The sequence below is a fragment of the Eublepharis macularius genome, chromosome 7 (assembly GCF_028583425.1).
Source record: "Eublepharis macularius isolate TG4126 chromosome 7, MPM_Emac_v1.0, whole genome shotgun sequence".
NCBI lineage: Eukaryota > Metazoa > Chordata > Lepidosauria > Squamata > Eublepharidae > Eublepharis > Eublepharis macularius.
The window spans coordinates 88376145-88394030 of NC_072796.1; the positions used below are offsets into that span (position 1 = coordinate 88376145).

Below are 17886 nucleotides of genomic sequence, written 5' to 3' on the forward strand. Positions count from 1 at the left end.
AGTTTTGATATTGGATAGCATATTATATAATTAATCTGTTTAGATTTGTGCTACGAGACTCTTACAGTGCAATCCTAAACAGAGTTACTCCAGTCTACGCCCATTGAAATCAGTGGACTTCAATTGGTGTAACTCTGCTTAGGATTGCACTGTTAAATTGCTACCATTGCATTTACTGCCCTCTGCTGTAACATATGGGCAATATAACATCTCACATAATTTAAGATACTGTAGCTGTAGTGAGGAAGCAGATTTCTTCTACCACTGGTTGAAAGAGTGTGGCCAGCTGGTGACCAGAAATTAGACATCTTCCTAGCAAATAACAACAAAGAGCTTACATAAACTGTGGCTACTGACCTGGTTGCCACAAACCTTTGCAAAAAAATTTGGTTGATCCTGAAGCACACTGTAATCTGGAAATATATATATTTTGATTATCTCTTCTTTAGATGTTTATACTATCCCTTACTGCAATTACTTCAGCAAATATTCAGAACTTTCTACAATCTTGCTATAAAGGAAGGAAATATAATTATACTCCTAGAATTCTACTGGACTCTAGAGGTTCCTGTGTAATGTAAGAATTTATCAGTTTCACAGACCACAATTAATACCATACTTTCAACCAATATACTGTTAGTAAGAAATTCTGGCTTTGTTTTTAATATTTAACAGGCTGAGTCATTGCAGTCTTGTTGTAGCAGTCAGGGCCATGTTTGCAGCTCTCACTCTCGTTCTCTCCTAATCAGAATTGAAAATGTGCTTTAAAAACATTGCCAATTCTGATTCAGGTGGTAAAGTAACCATGATTTTTTTTTTCATCAGGATATTATGGTCAGTGATTATGCCTCTGGATTCCTTGTGGCTATACAAACCATTTTTGATATGATTTACTCTGATGTTAATACAGATCTTAGGCATCTGGACTACTGAAAAACTATCATTTAACATTTGCGGTAGTTCTGGTCTACTTAAATGGGAAAGTCGGAGCTACCCACTCTGTATTTACATCTTTTTTGTAGTGTTTGGTTAGAAATTCTGTAATATATGGTGTGTATAAAACAAGTAAAAACCACTGAGGAAGGCCTCACAGCTGATACGCGTTTAGTTACACATTTCAGTGATGTATGTAATAGTACCTGGTCATTTTTAAGATAGGTCAGAGTTGCTTTGGTAACAAGCAACTTGCTTTGGTAACAAGCCCTTGCTTTGGGACAAGGACTTTAGACCATACTACTGGATACACTGTAGGTATAAAATTAGGGGTAGTTTCCAGTTTAATGTGTCACATCAAATTACTGTTTCAGCAACATTTCATCAATATATATCCTGTATTTAAACTGTATGCTTCTTTTCAAATTTCCACCATGCATACCGTATTGTATTGTATTGAATGTTCCAGCAGTTGATCACATGGACTAGCATAGTGTAATCTGTCTCAGATCTCAGTGAAAGGTGGACTATACATATTTAAAAGAACATTTTCACTATCCTGTCTTCCTTGTATAAACTTCAAGGGATCAAAGGTTTTTCTAGAAAAAGCTAATTCCTATATTTAGCCTATATTTAGTTTCTCAGTTACCTGCTGCCATTCAAGTACTTAATCTTCTTCCAAGTACCAACAGCAGCATATTTTTCAAGTTCTTCCCCACATTTTAAGCATGACAATATTTAAAATATTTTAATGCTGCTTTTCCACCCAAATAGGGTCCCAAACGTGGCAAACATGAAACATTTGAGCATTAAAATAGAATTTAAAATATAAAAAAATATTTCAATAAAAACACAAACATGACTCTAAAACCTGGGAGGAGAGTCAATACAAGTTATTGGAGGTATGCCAAATGAAATAAAAGTCTTCACCTTTGGTAGAAGATAACCTCCCTAGGCAGGGTGTACCAGACTTTTGGTGCTGCAACCAAGGCCTTTCACGGGTTGCCACCCATCTAGCCTCAAACAGCAGGGCCACCCAAATAGGACAAGTGAATGGGTAATGTCACGACAAGCCCAGTGACCGAAGCCTCACCACCTGCCAACAAAAGCTGCTGAGCAAGCCTATTTAGGCTGAATGTACAAGTACAGTGCTCCAGCTCCTATCTATGTTCCCTTATCTAGCTAGCCAAGCTTAAGCCCTTCCCCAGAGTAGCCCAGACCCAGCCTGTCTGCAGACTGCAGGACAGGTAGGTTCATATGGAAAAGGCAGTTCTTAAGGGAAACTTTTATGGCATTAACTATTCGTCTTAAATATTTTGTAGTTGATAGACAATACAAATTCATTTTATACCAGACTCACTGGTTCAGTAATTCTTTTTATAGGGTAAACAAGCTGTAATTTTACAAAGCTATTCTACCATTTTTTTTCTTTTTAACAATTGCATGGTATGTGGAATGCAACCCTGGAAATAAGAACTGCAATGAAATACTGTATGATATAGTTAAATGCTCCTTGGATTAGGTGATCATCATTGTTCCAAGATTATACAAAAATACTCGACAGGTAATTTTCATTAAATAAGTGATCAACAGCAGTAGAATCACTTTATGGAAGAAGAATTTTATCTAGTCAATTTACATTAGTTTGCCCCAGGGTGGAAAAAAATCAATGGTTTTTTTTTAAAAATCAAAACAATCAGATATTTTTTATTTAAATCGGATTTTTTTAAATAAAATGCTTTTTGAGGAAAATATATTACCATCCAAAGGTTATTCCATCATGAAATAAAGATTAGTTTTTAATTATGTAGAATAAGGCTGTATATGTTTAATTTTTTTGGTAAATAAATTCCATTAACCCATTCACAATGTCATGCTCTTCCAGGTTTTTGTAAGATTGAGCAGTTTCTCCGCATACAAGATATTATCACAGATGCTTGGTTTTGCATTCTCAAAACTGAATTTGTGTCAGCTCAGCAGAGATCACATGCCTCTTCTTCACAGCAAAAATGTTATAACATGAACAGAGTTGAGAAAAAGACCTTAAAGACAATGCTGCAAATGTATCCAAGATGAGAAGAAATTTAGAAGAGCAGGAAGGGAATACAGAGCTAATAACATATGGTTGCAGTGCTCATTTGCTGCACCTCTTAGCCAAAGACTTAAGTGTTCCAGAAATGAAGAAATTGCTAAATACTTTCGTAACAATCATTTTGCTGCAGCAGCTCTGAAAAGGATGGGTGGAACCAAGCTAACGCTCCCACAAGATGTTAGATGGAACTCTGTGGGGGACTGTTTTGAGAAGTATATCAAGAACTGGCCTATTCTGATGACAGTTTGTAAACAATCTTCATCTACTTGCATATTAAAGTTATACCAGCAAGAATTAGTCTTTATGTAGAAAACTATGATTTAAATCAAGCCTTACTGACAGTTTGATTTAAATCAAACCCACCCTGGTTTGCCCCATTCATATAATTCACAGAATTATTTTAATATTCACACTGAGGTTTTTATGTAGTCCTATTTACAAGTGTTCTATTAACTTTCTAGCTGTTCATAATTAAAATCAAGATACTAATTATAGGCAAGAAAAAAGTTTAAGTGTTTAACAACTTTTATTGAAACAGCTGACAATCATTTAGGCATCAGCAATAGTAACTTCAACTTCTACACCAGGCTCAATACTGATGGAAGTTATCTGCTTGACAATCTCTGAAGGACTGTGCAAATCGATGAGACGTTTGTGAATACGCATTTGGAAACGATCCCAAGTCTTGGAACCTTCACCACATGGTGTTTTCCTCGTAGTGATTCGCAGAGTCTAAAATGTGAACAGAAAGAATAAAGATTTCAAGAATTAAATGACCCATACGGCAAGTGAAGTGCAACATAAAATGAATGTTTCCATACATTTTGCATGCATAAGAAACTTAAGGATTAATCCATGACACTAATAACATCAAAGTTTGGATCACTAAACAATGTAATACAATGTTGGGTAATTCTGACCTTTTTGCCGAGGAGCTAGGTGAGAGTGACTAGCAATGCAACCCTATGGTTACCCCAGTCTAAGCTCACTGAAATCAAACAACATTGACTCAGCTAGTATTTCTGTTGCAGACGATTTACTGTTTACAGCAATCACTCCGCTTTGTTTCCATTGCCAGTAACTTTGTCCCTTGAGATGAATATGCATGCATCAGTGCAAATCTCAGAGGCACCTTGGTGCAGCTCCTCAACCTAACTTGGCAGCCCTGAACACTTCCAAAAAGGGTTTTAAAAAGATGTTTTTAGGGGGTGGTTGTAAATTTCTTCTGACTATTGCTTCTACAACTATACCAATGTCTGTTGTTTTTTTTAACAAAAACAGCTGTTACCCTGAACAAGACCAACCCTGCTCCCTTTCCAGTTTGAGATATCACTATAATCCATTACATTATTACTATAATGTACAGTTTCCAGAATTATTTCCCAGTATCCACAATTATATACCTTGGTAGGCATGCGAACAGGTCCTTTCACTTTTAGGTTTTTCTCTTTTGCACCTCTGATCAAATCTGCGCAAACTAAAAAACAATGATACATTTTTAAAAAGTTTAATGGTAATTGCTATAAACATTAAATAACCACAGTTGGCTCAGAATAGCGTATAAAATAATCACAGAAAGTCAGTTAACAATTTTTTTTTCCTCACAGCCAACCATTTCTTGGTAAAATTACTTATTTTAAAATTATCAATGTCATAAAAAGAATTTTTAATTAGCATGCCTTTCCTAGATATTATCCTGATTCTGCAATATTACTGTGGAGATGGTCACCCTAGAATACAGACCATGAATTATTTCCTTTCCCCAAATGTGGAGATTGACCTATGAGGATTATGTGCTCTCACGTCGCCTCTGACCTATGGTAACACCAGGGCTTTTTTTCAGCAGGAACGCGGTGCAACAGAGTTCTGGCACCTCTTGAAGATGGTCACATGGCCGGTGGCCCTGCTTCCTGATCTCCAGACTGGAGTTTAGATTGCCCTCTGTGCAGCAGCGTAGAGGGCAATCTAAACTCCCCTCTGTCTGGAGATCAGTGGGCGGGGCCACCGGCTATGTGACCATTTTCACCAAGGGCAAGTTAAACTTTAAAAAACTCCCCCCTTGTTCCAGCTGACCCAAAGTGACGTCATTGCGCAGTCCTGAGTTCCACCACCTCTTTTCCCAAGCCCTGGGTAACACTATGAATGAAAGACCTCCAAAACATCCTATCATTAACAGACTTGCTCAAATCCTGCAAACTGGAGGATATGGCTTCTTTTATTGAGTTAACCCATCTTCTTTTGATCTTCATCTTTTCCTAGCGTTACTTGACTTTTACAGATAATCTCGTCTTCTTATGACGTTGACCTAGCTGGACTTTAATCAACAGCTGGTTTCTAGACTTACTTACCTTTCTCAAGTGACTTCACATTGCGACTTGTCAAGGTAATTCTGATTCGGTGAATTGCTACTTCTTGTTCTACAGGTGCTTTGCCAGTGTCTTTAAATGCCTGCAACAGAACCATTTACAAAGATGAGCCTGCAAGCCAAATGTCTGTCAGAGCCCTGTATAAGGCAAACATTTAACACAGCTACCAATGTGGAAAATTTGGAGCTATCTTTGGATGCTCAAAGCAAGCAACAGCTGAAGGGTTTTCCCCCTTAGCCAGAATGCTGCAAGTAGTTGAGAGGAAAGAGCTATTCATTTCCTGTCTTTTAGTTCAACCTTTATAGCAACAAGGTAATTTTTGTTGCCAGGGGTCAGGGGAATATACAACACTAATAATAAAATAATCCACCTTACAAATCAGACGGTTGGCAGGGCTCTAGAACATAAACACAGGCATAGTTTTTTTAATGGTAACTGAGCTCTACTTTTTCAGTTTTACCCCAAACTGTGAAAACGGCCCACTTTCGGGGGGGGGTGTTGTTTAGCATTTTAAGTTTTTTACAAATCTAAAGGATCTCATGCATAGATCATTCTTTTACTCCTAAACTTACTGAAACCAGAGCATTCCAGGAAGACCGGTTATTTTTTCAGAGTAAGTCGTAAATATTTCTGCCGCAAATAAAACTTTCTCTGTGTCCTATTTTAACTAATCCGCGCGATCCAAATCTGGGCGCCACGTTTGCCAACCCCCGAGCAGCCCGGCCCAACGCGCGCTTAATCGTCCCGGAATTCCATTTCGTTCAAACACACAGGTAAGTTTTGCAACCCTTAGAGATACAGTTACCGTACTCTAACCCAGCCGGTAGTTGCCCAAGGAACATTAAAAACACTACAAAGAAAGGGCAACTGCGACCGAGGCCACTGGCTGGGCCGGCCCAGCCATCACTCCCTCCCCATCCACGCCGAGGAGACCGCGTGCGAGAAAGAACGCTGCTTGTTCTCGCGGGCGGCGCGAGGTGCTGCAGGGGAAGGGGAGAGCAGGCGCGCGCTAGAGCCGTTAAACGGGGTTTCCGCCACCCACCTCCCCTCCCTACCCCTCTCACCATGGCCGCTCTGAAGCCTTCCTGACCGACTTATTCCTGGCCGGAACAAATGAGGCCCAAGGAACAGCGGTGAGTCAGGAAACAGCACCAACACCCGGACACCAAAGAAAGAAAAACAGGCGAAGCCGCGGCTTATATAGGCCCGCCACCAAACACCCGCCTCTTTCCTCTTCACCCCGGAACTGATTGGGAGGGAGGCCGGGAATTGCTTGACTACCACAGAGCGGGAAATAATTGCGGGGAGGGGTAGGAGGCTGCTGGCTGCCTCTGTGGCCTGGCTTCCCATCAAAGAAACTGCGCCTCCTCGCGCTGGGTTTACCACTCTTCCACGCGTGGAGGTAGTGAAGAAAGTGACGGACCCGATCAGGTTCATTCGGAATTTTAGCCGAGTACAGTAGGACTCACTAGAGAGTACGTAGGTTACACTCCTATGCATACTTATTTGGGAATTGTTCCTTTAGACGCAGCGAGACGTACTGCTGAATAAACATATGAGATGAGGTTTATATTCTAATCTAGTACTGAAAGGTTTTCACGTGTATATTCTTCAAACTGTTGGTGTACATAAAGCAAATATACCATACGTAAGCCCATGAACTATGAATAAAGCATACAGTTCACATTTCAGCCAGTGTATGGGGGAGGGGACCATTGGTGTTAATGCAGTTATTCTACAAGACCGTTACGGCATTTGATATGTGCCCAGGGTTTTGTGTGTAACAATAGTAGGGATGCAGGCAGTACACTGATAGAAGCATTACATCTTATAATTATTTTTTTATTACGTTCTAAATATGACTGGCTGTATAAAAGTATCCACAGATTTTATTTAATAAAAATTGTATCCTGCCTTTCCTCACAATAATAATAATACTGCCCTTCAGGACAACTTAACACCCACTCAGAGCAGTTTACAAATTGTATTATTATCCTTACAAATTGTGTTATCACTCTGTGAGGTAGGTGAGGCTGAGAGAGCTCTGGGAGAGCTGTGACTGACTTCTGCTGGCTTCAAGCAGAAGAGTGGGGAATCAAACCCGACTCCAGATTAGAGTCTTGCCCCTCTTAGGGTCACCTTGTCTGCTACCAAACTAAAACACAGATACTAAAATCCCATTATAAAACCATTAAAATCAACCAAAACACATCATTAAAACTTATAACTAGAGCTTTGAAAACATAAGAAAACATAAAACAACAATTAAAATTGTGTGTATGATGGAGGGATCACAGGGACACCAAACCAAAAAGTCTTCATCTGACGCTGGAAGATGGCAACAGAAAAGAACAGATGAATCTCCCTGGGGAAAGGGTGTTGGCATTTTGGTGCCACAACTGAAAAGGGCCCTCTCCTGGGATACCACCAGTTTAATCTCAGAAAGTAGGGACACCTGAAACAGGGCCTTCAATGATTACCACAGTGGTTGATGTAGGTTTGCAAGCAAGTAGGTGGTGGTCCTTCAGATATGTTGGTGTTAAACCATAAAGATACTTATTTACAAGATTCGTAAATCTGCCTCTCAGAAAACTGGGTAGCAACATACAGTTTAATACTTAAAAAAACAAACAAAGCCTGTAAATAAGTTACAAACACAGCTTGGCATTAACACATTGCTTTCCCACATGAGTCTCCAAATGTTTTTTTAAAAAGTTCCATCTTACAACCTTTTCTGAAGGCCTTTAGCAAAAATGAATCTCATTGCTCCAAGCAAACAAGCACTTGTCAAGGTGAGTTCCCCCATGTACATCTGTCTGCAAGTCCAGTCATGCAATCATGACCTGTCACGTGTGGAGTGTATCATGTAGCTACTCCCTAAGCCACAGGTTGCACAGAGATTGTTTCTCTGCAGCAACTTTCGACAGCTAAATCTATCAGACATTTCTGACATCTACATCTATCAGGTCTGAATGAGACTCATTACCTTAATGAACTGTGTACCTTAATATGATACAGTATTGACACCATAAACTTTAAACATCATTAAAAAGTTTTGTGAGCCGCCGTACTGCCTGTTCCACTGGTTTGTCCCTCTGCCGTCCTACCGTATACTGGGACTCCTCCCTAAGCCTTGACACTGGGTAGAGGAGGGTGTTGTGCAACCTGGTTCCTCTGCCAACACACTGTGTCATGACAGCCTGCTTGCCAGGTCATGCCAGCTCTCCTCCCCGGCCTCATGGGGAGGAGCCCCTTTTAAGCCTTGCCCCTACCCTCTTCCCTGGGACCCACCAATCCCCAGGATGCCTGTACCTTCTCCACTTGCTGCTGCAGGGAGCAGGAGATGCTACAGGTCTGACCTGCTCTGAAAAATGAGGACCCCCCAGAATGGCCCACGTGCTGCTGCGATTCTTTTCACAGGTGGGCCTCTGGCAGGAAATCTTGAGGGATTGCAGCAAGCCCATGGCTATTCTGATAAAGATTGGCCGCCCACTGTGGCTCCTGCTTCGCCAGTCTCCAGAACCTGGCATAGGTCCCGAAAGAGTGCAGCCTGGGTGTTGCATGTTGCTGGGCCAGCAGGTCACACCAGCTCTCGCCTCCCCAGCCTCAAGAGTAACTTTTATGATGGCATGCAGCTACAATAGAATAGGAAAGCCAGGTTCTATAAATGGCAAAGATAAAGAGTGGAGAACCACCAACCAAGAGGAAAATACAATAAACATAGAAAAATATTTTTATATCTAATACATCTATTAAAGTGCAATAGTGATAAGGTGCTTACAGGTAATATAGATACAATAAATACAATTAATAAATGCATTCAATAAATTACAGTCAAAGTCCAAATCACAAGCCCAAAAGTGTAAAAACAGCCGAAAAATCCCAAGCAACTCATATACTCATGTTGTTTTTTTCTATTTTTATTTTTGCAGGTGTACTGTAAAGCAATATTACATCCGGAATCACAGGTAAGAAAAAGCCATCTAGTGCTAATAGTTGCCCATGTGGTGTCCTCCTTAGACTGAAGGTGGAGGAACACTGCAGGGAAAGAATCTACAAGACCCTGTGCCTGGCATTTCCAGAGAGAAAAGACCTGCACTCACAAGTAGTTTCTCAAATGCTGTTCTTTGGTTTCCTTTTGTTAGGTGGAGAAGCACTGCAGAAAAGAGATCCTGATGACCCGACAAGGAACTAGTTAAATTTCAACTTTTTTCAAGGGAAACTTCATCAGGGGTTGTGCCACTGAGAATGCCACCGTACAACAGAAATGCAAATAAAATCACAATAAAGCATTCATTTTACAAACAAATGGCTGGTCATTGGAGAAAAAAAGTCATATTAAAACACCCATGCAGAAACATGAACTCTCTTATGTGTCCGCATAAAGCACACTGCAAAGTAACAGCCGTGTGCAAAACTGACCACCTCAATACAGAATAAACAGGTACTTAAAGCAACAGTAGCACAAAATCACTTATAGCGAGGTTAAAGAGACAGTGTATACTTCACAGAATTACAGTATACAGTATAATTACTATATAATGCAGATACATAGAATGTAATTAGAGGCATTGCCATTTGTTCATAAAATAAATGCTTTATTGGGATTTTATTTGCCTTTCTGTTAGACAGTGGCATGACCCCTGGTGAAGTTTCCCTTGAAACAAGCTTCTCCAAAAGAACAGCATTTGAGAAACTACTTGTGAGAGCTGGTCTTTTCTCTCTGGAAATTCCAGGCACAGGATCTTGTGGATTCTTTCCCTGCACGGTTCCTCCACCTTCAGTCTAGGGAGGACACCACATAGGGAACTATTAGCACTAGACAGCTTTTCCTTACCTGTAATTCCGGATGTAATATTGCTTTACTGTACAACTGCAAAAATAAAAATAGAAAAAACAACTTGATTATATGAGTTACTTGGGACTTTTGGCCTGTTTTTACACATTTTGGCTTGTGATTTGGACTTTGTAATTTATTGACAGTATTTATTAATTGTATTTATTGTATCTACATTAACTGTAAAGCACCTTATCACTATTGCATTTTAATAGATATAAGATACAAAAATATTTTCTGTATTTATTGCATTTTCCCCCTCTGGGTTGGCGGTTCTCCACTCTTTATCTTTGCCTTGTCTTTATCGGAGGGGTGCTTCTTTTTTTGATCTGTAAGTTCTATAAATGGACTTCTATTTATATTTTGATGAATCCAAGTATCTGTTGTTTTGTACATTTAGAAGTGCTAACCCTGTCTAACCTACCTCACAGGATTGTTGTGAGTGCAAATGAAGTAAATAAGGCAGAGTTTTCCAACATGGCACCCACCATTTTTTCCTATTCTGATTTCTTTCTTCCCCAAACCAAAGAGCCAATCCTGGCTTTCTTCCACCTTGCTGGAGCAGAAAGTGCTTTAGAGGAGCTCAGGAGTCATCACATTTGCAACTGGTTATAGCCTGAAGATACAAACAGCTGTGTCCATCATAGGGTGATATTTGGCTTGTGATTAGCCCCAATTCCCATAATAGCTGTTTTGTGGTTGATGGAACCTCCCCTCCGTCCCATGGGGTACCTTATATAGCAGCACCATTAACCATTATCAAAAATCCCCAACCACAGGCTCAGCAAGATTGGGGTACTGTCTTAAGGGATAAGAAGTTACATGCCATCAAGTATCAACATTTTGTAGTATTTGCTTTTATTTATGTATTTTGAACTCTGGGTATGGATATGAAGAACAGACATCATTCGAGAGAATGATACACCCAAATACTTTCATGAACAGAATAGTACTTTGGAAATCGTACAGTACAGCATAAGAATATCCCAAAATATTCACTTTAAACTTTCAAGACACAAGTGCATATGAGAATCATTGTATCTAATGCTGAACTGGGTCATAGAGTATGAATCGGTAATTTCACACCATGGACCAGGAGGTAAGCTAGGTCTGCATAAAAAATATGGAATATAAACATAAACATAATACGTTGAAAGTTTAAAACAATCATAGAAGCAAATTTTGCTTTTTCAAGAAAAATGTGCCACTGAGATCCTGTGAGTCTACAGTTGTGCGGCCCACAACCAACATTGCTGAGGATTCCAAGCCTCTAATTGTCTGTATGAGGGAGGGGCAGGAGACAGTCTAAAATATATAGAAGGTAGGTGGAACAGAGAGGGAAGGAGGAGGAGCAGAAATAGTTAAAAAAGGAAAGTTTTGTGGATAAAAGGATTGAAATTTACATTAAGTTCTAGTCTTAAGGAAAATTTTTATTAAATGATGTATCAATGGTATATGACTCCTGAGAAATTGGCTAGAATATATAAGAGTACATCAAATGCTGGAAATGTTCTCAACATGAAGGATCGTTCTTTCATATGTGGTAGTCTTGTAAGTTAGCAAAAACCTTTTGGAAACAAATACAGTTATTGATAGAGAAGATTTGAAAGATTAAAGTGCAATTGAAACCTGAGATATTTTTATTGGGAATGATGGACTTTCAGTTGGAAAAAAGCACCAGCGCTCTCTTTTTATATATGATTGCAGAAGTGAGACTATTATATGCTCAAAATTGGAAGAATTTGACTTTGCTTACAATGGAGGATTGGTTGACAAAGATGATGGAACTGGTTGAGATGGCAAAGCTTACTTTACTGATTAGAAAAAAGTTAAATAAGTTTGTTTGTTGATCAATGGAAACCTTCATAGACTATTTATATGAAATAGATAACAATGATTTGATGATTTCTGGATTAAGGGATTTTGACATTAGAAAAAAAAGAGCTGTTAAAGTGTAGATTTGACATGATATGAACATTTGTTTTGGATAAAATCAAACACTTTTTAGTTAAGATTGTTTTTGTTGTTTTCTTTTCCTGTATTATGTATGTTTTTGTATGTTGATTTGTGGTTTTTGTTTTTATTTGTTTTATATATGTTTGTTTTTAATTATATAAAACTTTTAATTAAAAAAGTAAAACTGAAGATGGAGGCAAGAAACAAAAAGGATGAGGTGACGGAGGGGAAAACAGGAAAGAATAAGCAGCCTATTAGTGATTATGTAGGTTCAGCCGAAGTGCTAAATAAGCTTACTGGTACAATAAAACACAGTATCTTGGCAAAACTTAATTCTAAGCTTTTCTTAAAGTACAGGTGCTGTGATCCCATCTGTTTCTCAGTCCATTCTGCAAACTATTAGAATAAGAATTCACTTAAGAATTCCCTAAACAATTTCCTTTTAATACATCTGAAGAAGTGACTCCTGACTCATGCTGAAACAAATGTTGTTAGTCTTTAAAGTGCCATTGGACTTCTATTTCATTCTGCAAACAATCATAATAAAATATGACTCCAGCCACAGTACAGAAACTAGCAGCACAGCGTATATCAGAGTTTATTGAAATACGAAGGAAGCATTTAAAAGTAATTTCAGGGGTGTGTGTGTAGACAGTACTTTTGTGAATGCAAAGAACCTACATCAAAAGAGCTCTCTGAACTGTGACAAAAATGTTGGGAGGGGGAGGAGCTGTCTCTAATATCCTTAAAGAATTTTCTCTAATAAATAAGATGTCAACTACATGCCACTAATGCCACTATTTATAAAGAAATCATATTAAACTAAAACAAACTATGTCTTGCATTTTCAGGCCATCTGAAGGCACATCCTAACAGAATAATGAGAATGTCATCACATATTATGATCCATCTAGCAAACTATTACCATCTTTATGTCTCCTGTTTCACTACCCAGGAGACATGTCAGATTTTACACCGAAACAGCATATAACTATGAATCTATGTCCAAACGCTTCTGCAACATAAGTATTATAAGTTAATGTTTTTCATGTTCTCACTGTCCAAAAATATTTACATTGTAGGTTATATTAATACAAGTTCTAGTCAGCAAAAATAAGTTAAATAGGTTAAGGGTCAGACGAATGTATTTCTAATCTTATTTTTAGCCCTTAGAAGTGGGAAGAATAAAGTTTAGCAGTCACCATACAAACAACAACATATTAGAAGTAAAGAAAAAATGTTTGGTTTGAAGGGTTGTATTATAATCTAATAGCTGGATTTTATTCATACCTAGTCAGAATTTAGTTACTAAATTTAGTAGGATTTAGGAACTGACTAAAGGTGCATAGGATACAGTCTTGAATTGATCCATCACACTTTCCAGATACAGCACGTCTCCCAATTCACATGAAGTTAGCAGATGGGAAAGGAGTCTAAATTACTTACTAGAGCTCATTAATACAGGATGATCTAATGAATAATGGCTTGTATCCTGCCATTCAGATTTTTAAAAATGAAATTATTAATGCACCTGGGCTATTTTCACATGCTCATAAAGGGAAGGCCCACTCACTGAATACTGATGGCTTTCCCCCAGAAGTCCACATGCTCTGTTTGCAAAATGACCGTGGGCTGTTTGTCTTCCATGTTTTTGGCACCTTTTCTGGGAGTGCACTTTCAGCGCTCCCAAAAAAGGTGCTGAAAACATGGAAGCCAAATGACTCGCAGCAGTTTTGCAAATGGAGCTGTGTGGATTCCTGGGGGAAAGCTGCCAGCATTCGGGGAGTGGGCCGTCCCTTTAAAAGTGTGTGGAAACAGCACTGGTTAGCATTGGCTTTGTTTCAAGCTGCACAGCAAAATCCTTATTTATAGGTCTTTGTAGTTGAAGGGCTATTATAATTACTTATCTGATACGGAATAACAGGTAGTATCAGAGATACCATGGACAATGAATCTGAGATGCTCAGCTGATGCCATGGGACAGTAGAAGTGTACTGCTACTAGACAAATAGACAAACACATCCATGGCATATCATGCTGGGTTCTTAGGGTATGCTAAAATTAGTATCTCAGTAATTTTCAGCACCTTTGGTTTATTTTTTTAACTATAAGCAATATAAAATGTATACTGTCTTGAAATATTTTCAAGCATTATTCAAATACTATAATTTCCACATTAAGCTTTAAATTTGAATATTTCACACTTCATTATTTTAGTTAAAGCATTGGTTTAACTGACACAAAATTAACATACAGTACTTTAAAGATGTTTATTAAATACAACTTAAACTTTGTTAACTCTGATCACACTATGTTTTCCTCCCAAAATCCAAATTGCTTGTAAGGATGATACACTTTGTAAAGTGTATCATCACATTGTGAAGAGCAACTAGATGGGGCAAATGTGCTGGAGGCAGACAAAATAACCAATTAGTAGTGTAATTTTTAAAATAGGTATAAATATATTTCTTGCTAGTTTGCAAACATTTGTGTATGATGAGCACAGTGTTTCCAATACCTGTTCCTCATCTTGAAGCCAAGATGTTCACCAGAACATTTAGAATATAAGTTGAAATTATTTCTAGCACGATTCACTTACAAAAGTCCACCAATGTCATCTTCAACAAAAAAATATACTTCCAGTTACTTGTCACTGATACATTTGCTCAGGATAAGCAGCATGACAATTCCATTGCACACAATTCTTTTCAGTTCAACGTGTAGACTCTACTTATAACAAAGGTTTAATCTCCTCTGCAATCAATAGAGCTTACTCCCAGCTAAACTGCATAGTATTACAGCCCACATTTCAAGAAGTTTGAGGAGAATCAGCATTGAGAAAGAGAAGGCTTCTTTAAATAAACACACCAAGATTTTTTTTAAAAGTCCTGTATACTACTATACTTCAGGAACAATCTTAAGCAGGTCTACTTAGAAGTAAGTTCCATGCTATTCAATTGGGTTTACTCCCAGGAAAACTTCCTTACTAATGTAGCTTTAGCACCAATTAACATTATCCTTAGCACAACATAATCAAAAATATTTCTAATTTTCTGGAAAAAAAACTTTATTTATAGAATATTAGATCACTAGTAACATCTTTTTTTGAAGCTTCCCTTGTGTGCTGACTGGGACCACAGCAGTAACACACACTAGTTTATCAAGTATTAACACTAATAAAATTACAGAGAAATTTAAGACAAGATTAAGAGTTTTACACTATTAATCATAAAGAAAGAAGATTGTGAAGATGATCTGCACTAGGACGTTCTGCTACATCAGCTTTCCAACAGTTTCTAATTATAGTCTCAAGCTTTTGTCCGGTAGTTGAATTTCTAAACACAGCCGCAGACAGAGAGGGGCGAAGGTTATAAGCCACCACAGAGTAGAGTATGTACTGGCGCTCACCCTGATAAGGCTCTTCTTGTGTAAGCATTTGCCAGAGAGTGATGGCAAAAGAGTAAATATCTGCTTTAGGGGTGACTTTTTCCCCTTTAAGGAGTTCAGGAGCTCGATGCGTGTATGTCCCCCCTTGGTGATAAAGCTGAAGGCCTGAGGAGGCAACATCCTCTAGCTTTTGAGAACATCCAAAGTCTCCAATCTTGCAAATATTTTGTTCAGTGATGAATATGTTGGCAGGTTTTAAATCCAGGTGCACAATGAACTGTGAATGGAGAAAAACTAAGCCTGCCACAATGTCACAGGAGTAGCTCAGACACTCACCCATGCTTAAAGACTCTCGGCCATATCCAAGCCCATCATCCTTTCTTTTGGCTGTTATCCAGTCAGTCCCATAGATAGCATGATGCAGAGTGCTGTTACCTACATATTCCATTATTATGGTCCCCAAATTGTCCTGGCCAGCAGGGGAGCTTGTACTAGCAGCTACTACACGCACCACATTTTGATGATCAAGATATGCCACATTTAGTTCTGCCCAGAAGCTCTGCCTTGATGCTAAACTGTTCTTACTGCATTTCTTCACCTGCTTTACAGCCACTGTAGTTCCACGATAAGTAGCCTTGTAGACCAGACCAAAGCCACCAGAGCCTAGGCAATGCAGCAGACACAAATGATCCCAATCTATAGAACACCAAGCCAAGCGAGGGGGCAGCCGACGCAGCTTGGGAGAACTTTCCCCTACCAAGAGCTTTCCACTTTTGGGAGGCAACACCAAGGGACTGCTACAGGGTCGCACATTCACAGGTGTAGAAAATTCCAAGTGCAGGACACGACTAAGAGGAAGAGGAGATGGCATTATCTAAATATAAAGTTAGGATTAAGTAAATAGAAAATTATTAAGCAGTTACTATGGAAGCTTTAACTCCACCCTTTCACATTAATATCTTCATCTGTTTTCAGATGATAGCAACTTTAATAGTGATTTACTTATCTGGGCCTATATAGGAAAATCAAAATACAGCCTCAATCCTAAAAAGACTTAGAACACTGGCCTAATACTCAAAAGTAAGTATCACTGAATTCAGTGGGACTTATGGGACTTAAACAAGTATGTGTAAAATAATAGTCTTACATGCATGAACATTACATAGCAATATCTTCCAGAGGATTGTTTTAGGTATGTAGCCATGTTGGTCTGCCCTAGAAGAGCAAGATTTAGGTCCAGTAGCACCTTAAAGACCAACTAGAATTCCTGGGTATGAGCTTTCAACAGATGCTCTGCTTGACGAAGGGAGCTTTGACTCTTGAAAGCTCATACCCTGGCAATCTAGTTAGTCTTTAAGGTGCTAGTAGACTCAAATCTTGCTGTTCAGGAGGGTTAGTATTGGTTTTTACTTGCATGAAAAATCACCAAGTAAATAGGCCTGAGAGACACAGGGTTGTCATTTCAGGCACTGTTTTTCTCTCTCCTCATCTTCAAGAACTGTAGGGCAGACAGATATTTAGTAGCCACAGCCTTCTTCAGCTCTGTATCTCTGTGCTATGAACCTGATGAATTTCTGCCTGTTTTGCAGCAACGCAAGAGCTCTGCCAGAAAAATAGTGGAGAGCCTATACAGATACATTGTCTTAAATAATAAAGGTTATTATTTGCTTTATGTAATAAAAGTAGACAAAGATTTAAAAAAAACTATTCTTCAAACCAACAAAGAAAACTATCAGTATAACCAGGGCTTTTTTTCAGCAGGAACGCGTTGGAACGGAGTTCCGGAACCTCTTGAAAATGGCTGGTGGCCCCGCCCCCTGATCTCCAGACAGAGGGCAGTTGAGATTGCCCTCTGCGCTGCAATCTAAACTCTCCACGGTCTGGAGCTCAGGGGGCGGGGCCACCAGCCATGTAACTATTTTCTCCAAGGGCAGCCCACTGAGTTCCACTACCTCTTTTCCCAGAAAAAAAGCCCTGAGTATAACGCAACCCAGTTTTGCAATTGTTGTACAGCGATACTTCATGGAATGCCTTACAGATACTTTTTGTCACATGCATTGTGCTTCTTTGCAGATAGACTTTGCCAAGATATGGTTGCCAGTAGGGATGTGCGTTTCGGCATTCAGAATGCCGAAAGAATGCCGAAACAAAAGTGTTTTGGCATTCTTCTGCTATCCCGAAACGTTTCGGGGAATGCCGAAACGTTTCGGGATAGCCGAAAGAAAAAGCCGAAACGTTTCGGGATTCTTTCGGCATTCTTTCGGCATTCGAGAATCGCCATTTTGATTTTGCTAGCCGTTTGCCTTAGCAAGCGG

General features: G+C 39.0%; 2 protein-coding genes and 1 non-coding gene across 3 annotated transcripts; all 3 read right to left on the bottom strand.

The window, feature by feature from the left end:
* Window positions 1-3532: 3532 nt before the first annotated feature.
* Window positions 3533-6584, bottom strand: RPS20 (ribosomal protein S20). The gene is made up of 4 exons (XM_054985036.1): window positions 6456-6584; window positions 5374-5473; window positions 4429-4502; window positions 3533-3757 (listed from the first exon to the last, which is right to left on the bottom strand). Exons 1-4 carry the CDS (start codon window positions 6456-6458, stop codon window positions 3575-3577), a joined length of 360 nt encoding a protein of 119 aa, XP_054841011.1. The 5' UTR covers window positions 6459-6584; the 3' UTR covers window positions 3533-3574.
* Window positions 4567-4635, bottom strand: LOC129334151 (small nucleolar RNA U54). The gene has a single exon (XR_008597488.1). It is a non-coding gene; the product is annotated as a small nucleolar RNA U54 (small nucleolar RNA).
* Window positions 6585-15410: 8826 nt separating the features above from the next.
* Window positions 15411-16442, bottom strand: MOS (MOS proto-oncogene, serine/threonine kinase). The gene has a single exon (XM_054985974.1). It carries the CDS (start codon window positions 16440-16442, stop codon window positions 15411-15413), a length of 1032 nt encoding a protein of 343 aa, XP_054841949.1.
* Between the last annotated feature and the right edge of the window lie 1444 nt (window positions 16443-17886).

What these genes read in the sequence shown, in the direction of transcription:
- RPS20 (XM_054985036.1), bottom strand. An exon ending in TGTGAAGTCACTTGAGAAAG is followed by an intron (nt 4,503 to 5,373) that starts GTAAGTAAGTCT and finishes ATTGTTTTTTAG; the next exon opens with TTTGCGCAGATTTGATCAGA. An exon ending in CTGTTCGCATGCCTACCAAG is followed by an intron (nt 3,758 to 4,428) that starts GTATATAATTGT and finishes TTCACATTTTAG; the next exon opens with ACTCTGCGAATCACTACGAG.
- MOS (XM_054985974.1), bottom strand. Translation starts at nt 16,442, where the DNA reads ATGCCATCTCCTCTTCCTCTTAGTCGTGTCCTGCACTTGGAATTTTCT.